At 43.1% G+C, this 18,076-nt stretch overlaps 1 protein-coding gene across 3 annotated transcripts in view; it reads right to left on the bottom strand.

The window, feature by feature from the left end:
* Positions 1–18,076, bottom strand: part of COL22A1 (collagen type XXII alpha 1 chain) — a 263,312-nt gene that overhangs the window by 71,953 nt on the left and 173,283 nt on the right. For all 3 annotated transcript variants that reach the window (XM_064442038.1, XM_064442040.1, XM_064442039.1), the window contains one exon: positions 11,539–11,592. In XM_064442038.1, the coding sequence (XP_064298108.1) occupies positions 11,539–11,592 (54 nt within the window). The remainder of the gene's footprint in view (positions 1–11,538; positions 11,593–18,076) is intronic.

The raw sequence follows: 18,076 nt of genomic DNA, 5'->3' as shown, positions 1-18,076 counted from the left end.
TATTGCTACAAGGTGAGGTCCATTCTCCAATCCAGCACAAGAGTCGGAGAAGTTGAAGGCCATCAGTGGTAATGTACAACACAGAGCAAGCCCAGTGGGATCCCCTGTAGCATCCAGCCTAATATGATCTGGGTTAATTTTGTTTCAAAGTGACCAATTTACGTCTGCAAAAAGATCTCTTAAGTAACTAATTAATGAAACAGGCTTGTGGTTTGGGCTTTATTTTTGGGGGAGGGAGGCCTGGGGGTAAAAATATGAATCCAAGAGGATGGAGAAACAGTGTAGTGGAGCAGGTGTTTTAAAACAAATGCACCACCATTTTAGTGCTCTACATTAACTTTGTTGATAGTAAAAGGTTCTCACAAACTCATACTTCAGTGCACACATTCAGCTGGATGTGTCCTAACAGTCTTTCTTACTCATCTCCCTGCAACAGCTGTTTCTCTTAGGGAAAATATTCTCTCAATAGCCATCCAATTTTCAGAGGCATTTATTTTTGTGTATTGAGCAAATTGTTAAATTTGGCTTCCTAGCTGAGAAATTTGTTTCCATACTCGACAGATCTTAACAGGTTGCCTGAGATGCAGAGGTGTTTGTTACTTTCAGCTTCCACTGTAGGCAAGATAGGATTTCTCCTGTGCTCAGAATGAAGCATGTGTTCATGTATTTTTTGGATCAGGACCCAAGCAAACAACATGAGGACAGATGTGAGAAATGGATATACGACTGAGTTGAAATTTTAGCCTGGCTGTCTCTTTCTGCCTTTCCAACATGATGACTGCATTCATTTTCAGTTTGCAGTATAGAGAGAGTTCTGGTGTGTTTGTACTTTAAAAGCCCCAACAAACAACCCCACCAGCCCAAACCCTATGTGAAGAATTGAAACTGAGCAACAGATACAAGATAGAAAATGGCCAGGCAGCATTTTCCCTGCTAGAGCTGTGTCACCATTCCGTATCACAAAGCACAGCTTTTGTGATTAAGGTATTATAAGTCAATGTTAGCGTTTCACATTAAAGGAAAACTGTAGCCAAAGAGAATAAAATGGTGTAAAAAAGTGAGGACATGGAGTTTATTTGTGCCATGGTTTGGCAGAGAAGGTAGCAGATAAGCAGTCTTTTTAGAATACACTTGTAAAATTCAGCCAGAAGGCAGCCTTTCACCAATAGATGGGGCAAAGTGACCAAAAAAGGGACCTGCAGATGCACTGGCTCCCATGTTTTGCTTTCATTGCAACACAGAACAGCCATGGAGTCATCTCATCAACAGCATTAGCGTTTGTAGAGTGCCTAAAATGTGAGCACACCTAAAAATTCCACAGAAAAATGTGCCTTGGGATGCATTGATGCTACTGATGTAATTCCTAGGGAGCCCTGCATCGGCATCAGGGGATGTTGGTTCAGCTGCTATTGCAGAAGGGTCCTGCAGTTAAAGAGCTCCAGTCGCATCAGGAGACACCTGGTCAAGACCACCCATCACTTAAAAAAGGCTTTGCCATTCAAAGAAAAGAATCAACTGTCCAAATTAGCCCAGCAAAAGAGAAAATACCACACTGCAGACAGAACTGGATGGAGTGACCTCAGGCTCCAAGGACCTGGAAGTTCTCCTTAGCCCTACTCCACCTCTACAAGCATGGTATTGCTGAGAGGCTGTGCAGAAGATACAGGCTCCAAGAAGGGGCTTCCATGAAGAGTGGGTGCAGTACTGGGAAAGAAGGCAACAACAAACTGATTCAGCAGCAGAGTGGACTATGGAGGAAAGAAAGTGCAGACTTTTACCTTTGTAGACTTTCCTTGCCAATTCCTTTGGTTCCTCCCTAATAGGCTAATTTTGTTCTCTCTCCTTCTGCCCATAACTGAACCACCTCCCACCATCAAACACAATTTCTCCATGACCCTACAATAGGGACCTTCTATCAAGAGGTGAAAAGCTCCAGCCAGGACCCAGCCTCAGCCCAAGCATCTGCAGGTATGATGCAAGTTACCCCACACAGTACAGACGGGTCAATCTGACCTAAAAGCAAAGTCTTACTCAAGCATCTCTCAGCAACCAGCATAATCCCTGAAACATGAGGTGCTATACCCTCCTCATCCTAACTATTTCTCCTAGTAACTCTTGATATTCTCATTATCCAAGACAATTTCTAAATATCCTCTTAAAATTTCCATATTCTGGACCACAATAACCTTACACAACCAGAAGTCTTTAAAAGGAAGGACACCAATCTGTACCCTAAATTACCACTGATAATTCCATTTCATTGTTTTCAATGAGAGCAATCATCCACGACATCATGCCTAAGTCTGGGTTACTCAGGTAGCTTCACCACATGTTGCACCAACAAATGTTATACCTACTAATGGAAAGCTCTTCCGAAAAAAAGCCTCTCTAAGATGGACAGGTTGATGTAATAACAACCAGTATCCCTGGGAGGTGCACAGGATGCTAACAGGCTTCTCCAGCTGACTGCACCCACCAGTGCATCTACTGTCCTACTGGATTTCTTGCTTTCTGCAGCCTGGGCTACAGCAAGTGACTGGGACACAGAGAAATAAAATGGCACGGTCACATGAAAGTTGCGGAAATACATCATGCGTTACCTTTACAGAGCCCTCCCTTTTGCTACTATCCAGAGAAATCAGTTTCATTTGTATATAAATTTCTGTTATTGTAGCCTTTCTACTGACTTCTGAGTATCCTTCAGAGCAAGAAGTATCATTTCTAAGTATTTAGAAAGGACCAAACTGACAGCATTTATTTGTGATTAAAAAATCCCATGAAACAGCAGCAGCAGGACAGCTTGTAATGTTTAACCCCAAAATCTCACACCATCTGTTTTATTTGCTTCCCTTTTTAAACTGAATTCAGATTGAAGTACCTGATTTAAATGATCACCTTTTTCAGATATCATTTGATGAATTATACAGATGACAGTCCCTGTCCCAAATCAAGTCCCCAGTGTTATCCCTTTAAAACTCTGATCTAGAAGAAAACAATCATGGAGTGTAGAGGTTCTGATGTGTGCTTCCTAGATGTTGAAGCAAAAACTTATATATGAAAACTTATTCGAAAACAGGGCTACACAAACTCAGTTTGGAACACAAATGCAAAACATGGATCTTGTATCAAAATGTTTAAATCAAAGTATTTTCCAACCGCTGTTTTGAAACAAAAAGATTTCAAATGCTCATTAAAATCCAAACAGTGTGCAGAGGTGTGTGCATTGTGGCATGACATTGGGTGGGGGTGGATTTTTTCAGGCTTGTATTTTATCCAGCTCTATGTCTTAGACAATGTGATGCAGGGACAGTTCTCAGGAAAGAAACCAGACACTCCCCATAGTGGAGGAACAGCTAGCTGTGCCTGTCCTCCAGGATCCACTAAAGGATGCTCTGCTCTTCCAGTGTGTACTTTGATGAAAGGCAGGCGTGGAAAGGCAGAACTATTAAGATTTAGGTCCTGCACTCTCTAATGAAGCTCTGAAAAAGAACAAAAACCTTCATCTGTGACTACATCAGTAGGCTGCTTGGCCTAAATCTCTTTTCCATGAAAGAAGGGATGGCTGTGTTTTAGAAGGAGGTGAAAAAAACTGCTGTTCCAAGATAGAAACTGAAGCCTGATGGCTTTTCCAGATATCTGTCTCTAGAGGCAAAGCTCGTACAGACATATTTTCTGTATATTACTCCATACTGACGACTGGATTCTTTTACACTATGAGAAAAGCTTAGAGAAGCCTTTAATCCATGTCAAAAGAGAGCATGGTGTGGGCTTTTTAGTCAGTGTGCCAACTTTATGAACAAGAAGAACCTCTGGGACATGCAAGAGCATCCTGTCCGCTGCCACAACAATAGCAAATTGCATAACTATGGTGCTGACAGCCTTTTCCCCTCCAGTGTCTGTGCTTGTCTCCACTTCAAAATCAATTACTGTCTGCAATTTTGCCTCTCATAAAGTCCCCACAGACCCTTCCTGTTGGCTTTGCACTGTCTCCCCTTTATTTCCACTTCTCTCGCATCAGAAATGAGGCTGTTGCAGCTAGTTTTGTGGAGCAGTCCACATGTCTCACTATGTCCCTTGCTACTCCAACTCTCAATTTCTCCTCTGCTGCAGCTGAGTGGGTTCTGGGCTCGGCTCCTCAAATCTGCTCTTCATTCCTCACCCCAGGCACTACAGTATCCACCAGAATAACTACTGTGAACTATTTTCAGTAATGCTCCGTTAGAGCACCATATTGCTCTCTTTAAATCCTGCTTTACAAACCAAGACAAAGATAAGAGGATGTAGAAAAAGGCTGTTGCTGATGACACTGGAAACCAAAAGCCTAAAGAGCCGGCAGATATGAGCATTTATGTATGATGCATGCTCCACAGTCAGCTTCAGTGATAGTGCCGTAATTCACAAGCAGATGAGGTCTCCAGTTATTGCACCAGGTGGTACTGTAATTGGAGTACCAACGTTTATTTTTTAAAATAAAGTTTTTCCAACAAAAATTCTCTGAACTGTCTTTCCAGCTCTGTAAAATACTGAATAAAGTTGACTTTGTACATAGCAGTCTCTCCAGGAGAATTTCTTCCTTCCAGTGAAAGGCAGTATTTGTTTAATTTCATCCGTTAGTGTAAGACGTGGACATGATCTCTTTTGTCTACAGAGGAAGATTTATTTCCCTATGTGTTTGCTTTGAGTTGGTTTACTGAGTCAGTGCAGCAAATGAGAAAAACAACAAAAAAACCTCCCTTATGGTCTTTCGTTTCAGTACTATTAGCAATCTGCACAGGTGAAGACATTTTTTTTCTTTACTTTTGTTAAAGGTATAGATCCTATTAAAGATAGCTCTGAGCAATATCTTCCAATTTTGAGCAGCACTGGCATAGTTTGAATTCAATCTGAGCTTTGCAGCTGGGGCCTGTATTCTTTTCTTACATTTTGCAGTATTAACTTGCATTATAAAAAGGACATTAAGGACATCATGCATTTCAGGGGATATAATTTATTTCCTGAATTACTTAAGAAAAGCTGAGCTTGAACTCACACCCTACGGACAAGTCCATGCTAATTAAATCACTGCCAGCCATGATCATAAAAGGTACACCTTGTACTGGTCTTCCTCTCAGGTCTCAGTTATACCAGGTTATCTAGCCTAAGGCAAACCTCAATAACAGCCCAGAGACACTACAAGTGTGAGGTACAGTATTTTTGTTTAAAACTCAAAGAGTTTTTACTTGTTTTGCTATCCCACAGGTGGACAGCATGTACCGGCTCAGCTCGGGGAATCTAGAGAGTGGTTCAGCGGACCATTTGTAGGTACCTGCTTTAGGAAAGCTTCAGGCTCCACTGATTATATTAACTGGATCTTCATCAACAGCAGCTCAGACACCTGTATCCCGATCTTTAACATAACAAGCGCTTGCGTTTGGAGCTGAATCCCTGCCCTGGTAATTCAGCGATACAGCCCAGAGTGTCTGAGCCCCCAGCACTGGGGCATCATCCCCCGTCCCTGCTGAGCCTGCGAACACAGCCTTCACGGCCCACTCAGTGTACGCTGCCTAACTGCAGATCTCCCTCCTCAGGATACCCCTCATGCCCAGAGAAGCATTTGCAAAGGTACCTCATCAGCTGCCTGCAGCCCCTTCTCTGAACTTTTCCTATCAACAGATGATGGGATAGACAAGGTATACTGAGATCTTGGGCTACCATGCAGAAATGCACAGCCTCGTTGTTTCCTGTGCTTGGTACCCAACCATCTATTTCAACAGAAAGTGCTTTACAGAAATGATCATTTTTCAGTCTGCATTTGAACAGCCTACAGCAATAGAAGTTTGGCCCATGATTAAGGTTCCTGGAAGCTAAAATAGTACAAATAAATAATAACAACATAAACACATTATGAGTTCAGTTGTCTGTGTCCTTGTTGCAGGAAAATCATTCATATCCAGAGGGGAAATATGACCCAGAGTGTCTACTCCATGGCTTTAATGGTGTTGCAAGAGCACCGTTTTTAAAGGTCACTGGAAAATAAATGCTCATTCTTGGAGGTGCTGACTGGACAACATGGGGCAAATAAGTACATGGACTGGTTCACCACCACAGCTGATTTAGAAGGGGAAAAAAAAATTAAAAATAATTCGGGATTAAAATTACTTTGACTTGGTGTGTACAAGGAAAGAGGCACAACTAGGGCTATGCTACTGTCACAAAACTTCACCAGGCTAGCTGAGAAGTAGCCGCCTTGGTGCTGCTTCAGGATTTGACAGTTAAGTTAACTCTCAAATGTAACCACACCCAGTCCATGGTCACAGAATCCCAGCTTGGAAGGGACCTCAGGGATCATCCAGTCCAACCTTTCTGGGAAGAGCACAGTCTAGACAAGATGGCCCAGCATCCTGTCCAGACGACTCTTAAAAGTGTCCAACGTGGCCGAGTCAACCACTTCTCTGGGGAGATTATTCCAATGGTGACTGTTCCCACTGTGAAAAATTTCCCTCTGGTGTCCAATTGGAATCTCCCCAAGAGCAACTTGTGTCCATTCCTCCTTGTCCTCTCCATGGGACTCCGTGTAAAAAGGAAGTCTCCATCTTCTTTGTAGCTGCCCCTTAAGTACTGGTACATGGTGATGAGATTCCCTCTAAGTCTCCTTTTCTCAAGGCTGAACAAACCCAGCTCTCCCAGCCTATCCTCGTATGGCAGCTTCCCAGTCCTCTGATCATCCTGGTGGCCCTTCTCTGGACCCCTTCCAGCCTGTCCACATCCTTTTTGTACAGCGGGGACCAGAACTGTACACAGCGCTCCAGGTGTGGCCTGACAAGTGCTGAGTAGAGCGGGATAATGATCTCTTCTGGTGATGCCCTTTTTGATGCAGCCCAGCACCCTGTTGGCCTTCTTGGCCACAGCAGCACACTGTTCGCTCATGTTGAGCTTCCTGCCCACCAGGACCCCCAGGTCCCTTTCCACAGAGCTGCTCTCCAGCCAGGTGCATCCCAGTCTGTGCTGCACTCCCGGATTATGTCTTCCCAGGTGCAAGACCTTATGCTTGTCCTTGTTGAACTTCATAAAGTTCTTGTTGGCCCACTCTTCCAGCCCACCCAGATCTTTCTGCAAAGCAGCTCTCCCTTCTGGAGTGTCTCCTTCCCCACTCAGTTTGGTGTCATCCACAAACTTCATCAGGTGACACTTGATCCCGTTATCCAGATCACTTATAAAGATATTGAATAACATTGGGCCCAATATCAACCCCTGGGGGACCCCACCTGTGACAGGTTGCCACTTGGAAAAGGAGGTATTTACCCCCCCACTGTGGGTGCGGCCTGTCAGCCAGTTCCCCACCCACTGCACAGACCACTTGTCTAGGCCATAATGCATTAATTTCTCCAGGAGGAGGCTGTGGGGGACCGTATCAAAGGCCTTGGAGAAGTCCAGGTAGACAATATCCTCCGCCCGCCCCATGTCAACCAGGCAAGTCACTTTGTCATAGAAGGCTACCAGGTTTGTCAAGCACAATCTGCCTTTAGTGAAGCCGTGATGGTTTTTCCCAATCATGTGCTGCAATTGACTTGTGATGGTCCCCAGGAGGATTCGTTCCATAACTTTCCCAGGGACTGACATAAGGCTGATGGGCCTATAGTTACCCGGATCCTCCCTCGAGCCCTTCTTGTAGATAGGGGTAACATTTGCCTTCCTCCAGTCCTCAGGGACATCCCCCATCCTCCATGACTTCTGGAAGGTTATGGAGAGTGGTCTTGCGATGATGTCAGCCAGCTCTCCCAACACCCTCAGGTGGATGGTGTCAGGGACTATCGCTCTCTAGGGGTCAAGCTCCTGTAATAATTCATGTACTAACTCTTCCTTCACTGATGGTGAGTATATGTTAGGATTGACGAGGGAATTTTCTTCCCAAAGCCTGGGACCCAACAGTGTTGGTAAAGGCAGAGGTGAAGAAGGTGTTGAGGACTTCTGCTTTTTCTGCATCATTGGTGATTGACTCCTTTTCTGTTCAACAGTGGGCCTATGTTTTACTTCTTTTTCTGCTTGTGGTTGACATACCCGAAGAAACCTTTCTTGTTATTTTTGACATCTATGGCCAGTTTCAATTCAAGCTGGGCTTTTGCTTTTCTAACTGCATCTCTGCATGCTCTGGCAATGCCCTTGTAGCTCTGGATGGATAATCCTCCACTTCTCCATCTCTGGTATGCTTCCCTTTTGGATTTGAGTAGACCCAGGAGGTCATGGCTGAGCCATGGCGTCCTCTTGCTCCACTTACTTCCCTTTCCTTTATAGGGGATAAACTGGTTTTGTGCTTCCAATAGAGAGTTCTTGAAGAACTCCCAGTACTCACTAGGTCCTTTATCTTCCATGGAAGCGTCCCATGGGATCCCTCCCAGCTGAGCCCTGAGTGAGCTGAAGTTTGCTTTTCTAAAATCCAGAGCCCTTGTCTTATTACTGACCTTCAGCATGCTCAGCAGAATCCCAAAATCCACAATATTATGATCACTGCAGCCAAGGCTATCACTAACCCAGATATTACAAAGCAGGCTTTCTCGGTTTGTGAATAGCAAGTCCAGCAGTGCCTCATTCCTGGTTGGCACGTCTATCGTGTATCAGGAAACAGTCCTCTACGCATTCCAGGAACTTGGTGGATGACATGCGAGTTGCCGTATTGTTCTTCCAGCAGATGTCTGGGTAGTTGAAGTCACCCGTCAGGACCAGGTTCTGTTGGCCAGAAGCTTGCTTTAGTGCCCCAAGTATCGCTTCATTGGCACTGGCATTGTGGTTCGTATGTCGGTAGCAGATGCCCACCATGAGGTCCTGCTTGGAGATGACCCCTTCAAAGGCATTCAATAGAGTAGTCGCAATCACCATAGTTGACTTCAATACATTCAAGGTTTTCCTTAATGTAGAGTGTGAGTCCTCCACCTCGTCTACCCTGCCTGTCTTTAGGAAAGAGCCTATAACTGTCCATTGCGATCACCCAGTCATTTGAGTTGTCCCACCATGTTTCAGTTACTCCTATGATGTCATAACCTTCTGAACCTTCTGGTCCTTGAAGTGGGACTGACATCATCTCAGCTGCAGTTCATCACTGGATCTGCCGACCCTGCTCCAGAGTAACCCTCAGGGGGGTTCCCTTGCACAGCTGCCTGATCCTTCTGTGGCTTCTTCCAGCTTCTCAGTTGGACTGCACATGACAGCAACTATTTCTCTTGACAAAGCCCAGCAATAACTTCAGATCGTCTTTTCTAAGTCTTTCAGAAACACTGTGCCTTCTACAGCTCCTGTATCCATCCACTCCTTCCTTCCCACACAGCTATGAATGGGGGGAATCAGGTCACAAAACAAAACTGTGTTTAAATTTAAAAGAGCAGAGGAAAGTGAGGTTATTTTAGTGTCCTAATCTAGTTTATGTGTGGCCAACTCAAATCAGTTGGGCTCAGTGCCATGGAGATAGCACGGGAACAGGTGACACAGACTTCCATACATGACTTGGAAGAATATCCATGTAACTACAACATAAGGAAACCACTCTTCTTCTTGAGGTTTTTTTGGGCATAGTCTGCTTAAGAAAAAAAATGCTGATGAAGTGCTTAAAAGTGCTGTTAAGCTGAAGTAGTTTTGTCACAAACTGAATGTAAGCACTTTCTCCAAACAGAAATATAGAAATCTGCAGTAATATGTCCAGAACAGAGTGCCAGTACAGGAATAGGAACAATATTTTTCCATTCTTACAGTTAGCCTGGAGGAACAGTCAATTTAAGTATCCCTTGATAGGGCTAGCATTATATGTGGTTTTAATTAACATAAAATTTGCTAGCTTTATTTAGCCTGTGCAGAAAGGAAAATTACTTAATGCTATGTCAGCAGTTTTCTCAGATACATTTATAAAATGTTAACACATGCATATATATTTTTTTAAAAAAGTTGAAGGGAACTTGAGCTGAGCAAGTATGACATTGGATGGATAGTGTCAGATATTTTAGAAATAATGTATGGGGAAAATCTTCCTCCAAAAGCAATGAAAATCCTCTCCCAATGGTTCAGAAAGCTTGGGGGCATTTTTTAATGTTATCCAATGGAAAAACAAAACAAAACAACACAACAAAAACAACAACAAAAAACAAAACCACAGAAACCAAACCAAAACCAGCAAAAACTCTTAAACACATTAGAAATACTGTCTTCATTCTTTTTGAAGGTTGCTGATGAAATACTCGCAAACCAAATACCGTACCAAAGGAAGATGTCTTAATAATATGTAAACCAGTATCAAGTGGTGTTCCACAGGGCAAGGTTCCCGGCTGGACACAAAGGCCCTCACCTGCACAGGGTTGCAAGCCCTTGGACTGCCTCTCTGACATCCTCCACAGACATGTGAAGAGCTCATTACAAAACATCTGCCACAGAAACCATTTCTGGATGATGTTTCCTGGTTACAAGGGCATAACTTGCCAGAAGAAATAAATGAAAAATCAGCATCTGCTGTCTAGCGGTGTGGTGTTCGTTGCAATACATCACCAACAGTGGCAGTAATGAAGGCTCTTCATTCTTGCCCAAAACTTAACCAATTATTGAAACAAAATCCCAAAGCCAAAGATCCACCTTGTTACTTTATTATTAAAAAGGGAATTAATTAAATGCTCAGTTTTATCCTGAGTAGTCACCTTAAAGTGAGGTTGCATCTTTCCTGCTTGAGGACATTCCCACAGATATTATTTTTGTTGCAGGGGTGACCCTGCAAAGTGAGTCGGGTCAGATAATTTGGCTACAAAGTTAGCAAGAAACCAAGCCAGGGGTGTCAGTGTTGTTATAATACAGGGCAGAATGGGCTGATCCAAGGTGGAGCCAAATCTTCCTTGATGATTCTTAACGTGCACAGCGCTATTTTGTCCTTACGATGTTACAGACGGTGCAATTTGGAGCAAGAACTTGCCAAAAGCTTTAAAAAAAAAAAAAGGAGCTAAGGAGTCATTCACTTAAGACATCCTTCCTCACGGGGAGAATAAACCTTTAGTTTTAAGCCCCTATCAATAAACCAACACCTATCCCTCTATAACAAATAGAAATGTGAGTATCAAAGCCACAAAAACAGTCTTGTGCTCAAAGAAGTGTGCTTTCTGAATAGCAAGTACTTTTTGAACTGCTTCTTCCCTCACGCGTGCAGCACAGGAGGTATATCTGCAATCTCCAATTCACACAGCCAACAATTAGCTGAGACACTGTCCTAAACACAAATCATTGCTTTCCCTCCAAATGATACTGCTCTGATCACAAGCAGTGGGGAAATCACATACAAAACACCTCCTTATGTCCCTGTTCAAAGTTGCTGAAAAACTCCGGAAGGTAAAAGTAATTGCTGCCAGACAGGCAGACTTCTCTCAATCACAACAGGAAAAATCAGTCTGGCTCTTAAAGGAGAAACACTAACTTCAAAGATGGCGCAGGTGAGAAGAGAACAAGGTCACAGCACGCTGCATTGTGGTTCCAGGTTACCTGTTGCCACAAAATATGCTTTCTCACATATTATATGAAAGTGAAGAAATCATCACTTACCTGAGGGCCGATCAGACCATTGATTCCTGGGAATCCAGGTTCTCCCTTTTTACCCTGTGTGTTCAACAGAAGAGAAAATATTAGTCGCCGAGGAAAAGACTGCTACTGACTTTCCAAAGTCTTTCACCCCAGAACTGGTAAATCACTGTGATGTGGGTACACAAAACATGAAGGTTAGAAATGAAGGCAGCAAACACCATCTGGGTGCAAAACTCCAGTTGTCTTTGACAGGTCTGTACCTCTCCGGATTGTGGTAACAGCCCCCACAGATGAGGGCTGGTCTCATGCACACCCTGGCGACTCTTACACCCTGCAGTCCCACCTGGGTGCTGCCCACAGAGGGTCAGAGATGTCACGGTGCTGAGATGCAGCCAAGGGAAGTGCCATGCTGAGAGGCCCTTTCCTTGCTACAGTCTAGCCCTTCACCCCTCCCCAGGAAGCCAAGCGATATCCCTCGAGTTCCTTGCACAGTCTCATGCATTAAGAATGGAAATAATTAAGAACTCTGGTGCATGGATGAATATAAAAGATTCACAGTCTCTAAGCCAGAAAATAGGAATCCATGAGGCATTTCTAAGTAGGGTTGGCATTAACCGCCAAGGGACGGAGCTCACTGACTCCTCTGCAAGGAAAAAAAGATTCCTCCAGAGGAACCAGAGAGCTTCGCCAGTGCACGGGAAGGATAAGCCAGGACCTGGAGTGTACCCTTGAGACAAGTTCACCTATATGGATGCTGTGGCATGTGTTATAGACTTGGGTTTAACCTCAAGTAGTTCACAAGGCAGAAGTCCTTCATAAGAAAAAAAAAAAGGAAGAAAGGATATAGTAAGGATGCCTGAAGCACCGGAGTTAAGGCGGGGATTGGATTTGTTTCTGAACTCAGCAGATGACTTGCTGTGTTATTTTGAGCAAGTCACATATTTTGTGACTCAGCTTTCTTGTAAAAATAATCTGTCCTTCCCTGGCACATAATAGACACTGAATCGCTAATAATTCTGAGGTTGTTAGTAATATACTAACAGGGTACAAGAGGAGTCGTGTAAGTATCTGAGAGACAGAGAAAAGTTATTTTTCCCTTCCTCATTTCTACAGCTGACCCAAACTAATATTCTTTTCAGAAGGATATTATAATAAACCAGGCCACTTTCATGTCACTGATGATGTGATTGGTCATACAGAAATATAAAAGTCAGTTATATAATTTTGCCTTTATTTTTCTTTATTGAAATATGTCCAGAAAAATATTATATCATTCCTGCTGAGTTAAATGAGTGCAAAAACTAAAAACTTTACACACAAACCAAGTTTTCATCATATTTTGCTCGGTGTTGACTGAGTTTCATTAGCTGGTGTGTCAGGATCTGATCTTTTCCTTATTTCTCTCACAACAAAAAAAAGCAGCTGTCACATACAGAAGAATTAAAGGGGTGATTATAACACCCTTGGGTATCAGAGGACGTTTGTAGTCATTTCCAGGAAAAGATTTTTTTCCCCATTTCCCTAATACCAATAAAAATCTGCATTATATACTCAAGTACATGCACTATTCATAAGTTCTTCTTCTACTTTTTCAAAATCTATCACTTCTTAGTTTCTCAAAGCCAAAAAGAGCCCATTTTTAACCTACAGGACTCATGTCACCACAAGATTCAACATATGTTTTCTAGTTAAAGAGGCTCATTTTGTCAACTGCCAAGGCGACCATCCAAGGGATGCTGTTAAAATACTCATTTAAATAAATAAATAAATAAATAAGCATACAGGGCATGGTGTGCGAGGGCAGACACGGGAGATGACTATGGCTGCGTGCCACCTCCAGCTCCCCATCAACACCGGAGCCGTGCATGATGGTGGCTGGTTCCACAGACACAACACTGAGGCCAGCACACAGCACAGTGTAACCCATTCCTTCACGTCCCACCAACCTCATTGGTCACTGGGCATAGTTACCACCCACCTTAAACCTCTCCTTCCAATGCTTTTGCATCTTCTTAGACTCTAATTCAGAGACTGCATTAGGGGCAGGAAACTGGTATAAACGCTTTTGATAACCCTTCGAAGCAGCAGAATGGAATTAGCTCCCTAAGTAGTCGCCCAGATATTGCAAGTCAGAGAGCATGAACACATCCTGGTGCGTACTCTGTCCAAACCCACAATGGCTGATACACGTTAGTGTTCAGGGGAATAAAATCCCAATGAGCCTTGTAACCTTGCAAGCGAAGAGATGCAAGTAGCACACGTAGACCTTATTTTGGAGGTCCACAAGCGTGTGGCTTTAGCAGCTTTGTAGCTTAAGGGCATTATTTGGATACAGTTTGCTGAAATGCTGCTTTTTGGAAAGTTGGTCACACCTGTAAAATATTACTTGGGGAACCTGAGGAAGGTGGCAGCAGCACCACCTTCTCCCTAAACCCATCCCAAAAACCAAGAAGGCGGAGGAAGGACATATTTCGCCTCCTGCGACAAGTACACACCGATTGCTCTGTTTCCATACTGATGGCCAGGCACACTGATCTGTGGCAGCAATGAGAGATGTGAAGGGAACCTATCCTTTCTTTGGGAATAATGCTGACAAACTTTGGTGCTTTTCAAAACACTGGGAAATCCCTTAAAGCAGCATATAATTATACTGACAGAGAAGCCGAGTGGAATTTCCCACTGTGAAGGGCACATTTTGGCCACTCAGAATTTAGCCAAAATCAAACTACAACAGATCTGCTCCATAACATTACAGCCTGTCTGTAAAGCACAGAAATACTTGCTGGGAGAAATTATACCTATGAGAGCAAAGCTCAGCGAAATTTCACATCGCCTAATAATATGACACAGAAAATGAGGAATTATGCTGTTACTTAGAGTAAGAATCAGCTAAGTGTGTAAGAATTTGTACCCTTCGACTATATGAAATACGTTATTTGCCTTCATCAGCTCTTTGAACAATAGCACAGTTAAAAATGTGTTTTATTGGAAATTGATATATTTACCTCATTGACAATTACAGTCTCACTCTGGGTTTAAACTATACCATCAATCTCTTTTTCCTTCTTTTTGTTCGTTTGCTTGCATTTTGATTTCTGCATGGCTGAACTTTGCCAGGGCAGGCAATGTCATCTGAACATTTCAAATATAACACAAATATTAACACAGTCATCTCTTGGAAAGATCTCTACCATACAGAGGACAGGAAACCAAGAGACAAGAAATTTTGAAAGGTAACATAGCCCAAGACTGTTTCTCATCTTGCTGTCCAACAGCCAGAATGGCCATATATTTTAATATGCATGTTTTTCACTGAGTTTTGGCCCCAGGACAGAGTTGCCTTTGGTACCAAGTCTATAGGAAGCATCCTTAATTGTCAACGAATACGACTGCTACCATAAATGCCAACTATTTCCTCTGTAAGATAGACAGGATACTAGGATTACCAGTTTCAGCCCTGTCCTTTTACCTCTACATTACTAGAGGAGCCAGAAGAAATCCAGAAGTGCTAGTCAATATTTGAGCCCCCTGAGGCACCAGCCTTTTACCGTCTCACTATGTGTGAGCGAATGACAGTAAATTGTGAAGTGAGAGCGCCTCCCTAGCTTGAGGATGCAAATACCATCGGGGTTGGCCAGCTAATGGCTGATCACGGGGGCTGTTGCGACAAAGGAAAAAAGGGTTTTTAAGAGCTTCTAGACACAGAGAGAGATTGCACCTTGGGACTGGCTCCTTCCAAAAGCCCTACTTAGTCTGCTGGGCAAATTTGTTCTCCTCTCTCTCCTGGATTGTTTAGACATCTGCCCCTGGAGATACCAATCAGCTATCTCCTTCCCTTGGCGCCTGCGAGTCTAAGGTGTTTCAAAACAAGGGGAGTTCATACAGAGAGAAATAAGAGTTGAAGCAGTGTCGACCACACATTTCAAGTTGTGACTGGCCAGAACAGCAATATCATATGCAACAACTCAGTTAGACACGAGACAGATGGGTCAAGAAGGGGAAAGTCAAATACATATATTTCTGTCCCACCATCAAACACACAAAGAGCTCAGCAGCCCTCCAGGGATCTGATAAATTTATCTCCCCTGTGACAGCTAACAGGGATAAACCTTTCATGTACTGGCAAGTGCTCTTAACACATCTCCTCTGGGTGGAGGGTATGCTCTGAACCCAGTCGTCCCGTTTTAACAGGATCCTTTAGGCTCTATTGTAAAACAAATATGTAGCAGTGAGACTCGTAGCCTCATAATACAGTTGTAAAGAGCCAAGAAAGGTCTGTTAAGGTTTCTGTGCTGCTCTGACTTCGGGCATAAACATTCAGGGGGTGTGGACACATGAACATGAAAACCTCCTGAAATGTGACAGCTGAACTAAAGATGCAGAAGATACCCCTTGGTAACTCACTCCTGGAGCTGTATCCAGTCCTCTTGCCTCCAACCTGACAGACCGCGACACTGACCTTCGCAATTAGCTCACCAAAAAAAGGGTCTTGCAGTAAAATTTTTCTAAGTTTACTCTGTTTCTACAGTCAACTCACTCGTATCCTGTGCTTCAAATAAATTATTTTGTGCGTGCAGTAACTAGAAGAAAGGGGAATTATTATTACTTATCTGCTGGACTCATATACATTAGAGTCTTAATCATCGAGAAGGACATTCATTAAAGGTTATGATTTTAAAAAGATGTTTTCCATTTTTTTTCCCATAAGACTATTCTTACTATACTATGAGACTCCTGTATATATTTTGTTTTTCACTGATTGTTCTTTGAGCATGGGAAAATTTTGAGAATGGAAATTTAGAAAACCAGGCTGCAGTACAGCACATCATACCCAAAATTGGTTTAGGTAGCTGCTACTTAATGCCTAAGGGGAAAGTCCTGCTGTAGGATAAATAGATGTTTTCTTTTGGTCTCCTTCTGAAAGTTCGACCACTTGAATGAACTTACATAATTTCAATAAGAGGCAAATTATCAAAATCCAAGTTATGCGGAGCACACTTCAGAAGAACCCTGTGTTTAGGCTGGATTACCCAAAGAGCTGCATGCTTTCCAGAAGCATGTCATACATCTGCACCTTTTGTGTCTATCAAGCAAAGAAAGTTGGAGTTATTTCCTACAAATATTTCAGTAGATCAAGTGTCAAAAACCTTAAAAGCAGAATCAAAGCACTTCAATACTCTTCAATTTCACAGAAGAAATAGGACAGGAAGAGGGGGAAAAAAACCCAAAAAACCATCCTAAAATGAAACCAGACTCTCAAAGTTCTACCTCTTTTTCACACAATTTTAGTAAATTCAGAGAAACAGTATTGTCTATCACTCAAAGGTCTTACGGGACAGATGAGAACAGCAAAGCTTCTTTCTTCACACTGTGTGCTCTTGGTGTAAGGATATCGTTGTCAAAATATAGATGTCAGGTGCCAAGCATTTGGAATCGTCTGGCTAATAACATGAACATAACCTGTTTGCCTGGTTCAGGTTGGAATTGTTATCTCCTGCCCCCAGACAGGATCAAAGGATGGACGTGAACTGTCAAATTAGCGGTTCAGCAGATGTACTGAGGAGACTGTGCACATTTTTTTCTATGCCCATAAAACACTTCAAGACCTGCAACTAAAGCAGGCTAACAGAGAACTGCTTTTAAATGCCTGAGAGATGATCTGTCTTCCCAGCTTATGCTCCCATTAGTGTGCTTCTGCTACTGGGCTGCTCCCCAAAATGTAATCAGGCCTCCAGTCAGCCTCCCATGTTAGAGAACTGTCTGTGAGTGTGCATTATTATGATTACACTGAAAACACATGGTCAATATTGGATCTTCTGGGAATGGCTGCAGGAGAGGTTCATATACAGCAAGCTTAGCTTATGATAAAATTGGCAATCAGATCCCTGTAATACCATTAGCTCTTTTTAGAACACAACAACCCCTTCACTATCTGCCCCCAAACATGTCTGGTTTCTTCTTTTTTCAAAAAAACATTAGGCAGATGTTCTATCACAATCTTCAGCCATCTCAGGAGCCTTTTTTTTCCTAATGCCAGCTAGGGTCCTGCCCTGTAGTATCTTCTTCAGTCTGTCCCTTGCTCCCTCAGACCCCATCCTCCTGCACAGCAGCAAATCTCAGCCTCTGGCACACTTTCTGTGACTCACCAGCAACCTTTATGCTTTTCAGGACAGCTGTGAGTATGCTGCTTTCTTGTCCACAACGTCTGGAAAGTTTCTCTGAGAGTAACATGGTGGTGATCTGAACTGCTTGGAGGTGACCTGCTGGGTATGGCTGGGCTATACCTAAAGTTTTCAATGTTTGCTGATAGCAAGGCTCATTTGCTGGCAAGCCCTCAAATGCAAACAGAGACATAGAATAGAATCAAAGGATCATTTAGGTTGGAAAAGACTCTTAAGATCATGAAGTCCAACTGTTAACTTAACACTACCAAGTCCACCACTAAACCATGTCCCTAAGTCCCATATCTACACATCTTTTAAATACCTCTGGGGATGGTCACTCAACCACTTCCCTGGGCAGCCTGTTCCAGTGCTTAATAACACTTTCAGTGAAGAAT

Source organism: Phalacrocorax carbo, chromosome 2, assembly GCF_963921805.1.
Source record: "Phalacrocorax carbo chromosome 2, bPhaCar2.1, whole genome shotgun sequence".
In the NCBI taxonomy this organism is placed as follows: Eukaryota; Metazoa; Chordata; class Aves; order Suliformes; family Phalacrocoracidae; genus Phalacrocorax; species Phalacrocorax carbo.
Note: the sequence above shows the minus strand (reverse complement) of the source record. Positions and strands in the feature narration are given on the sequence as shown.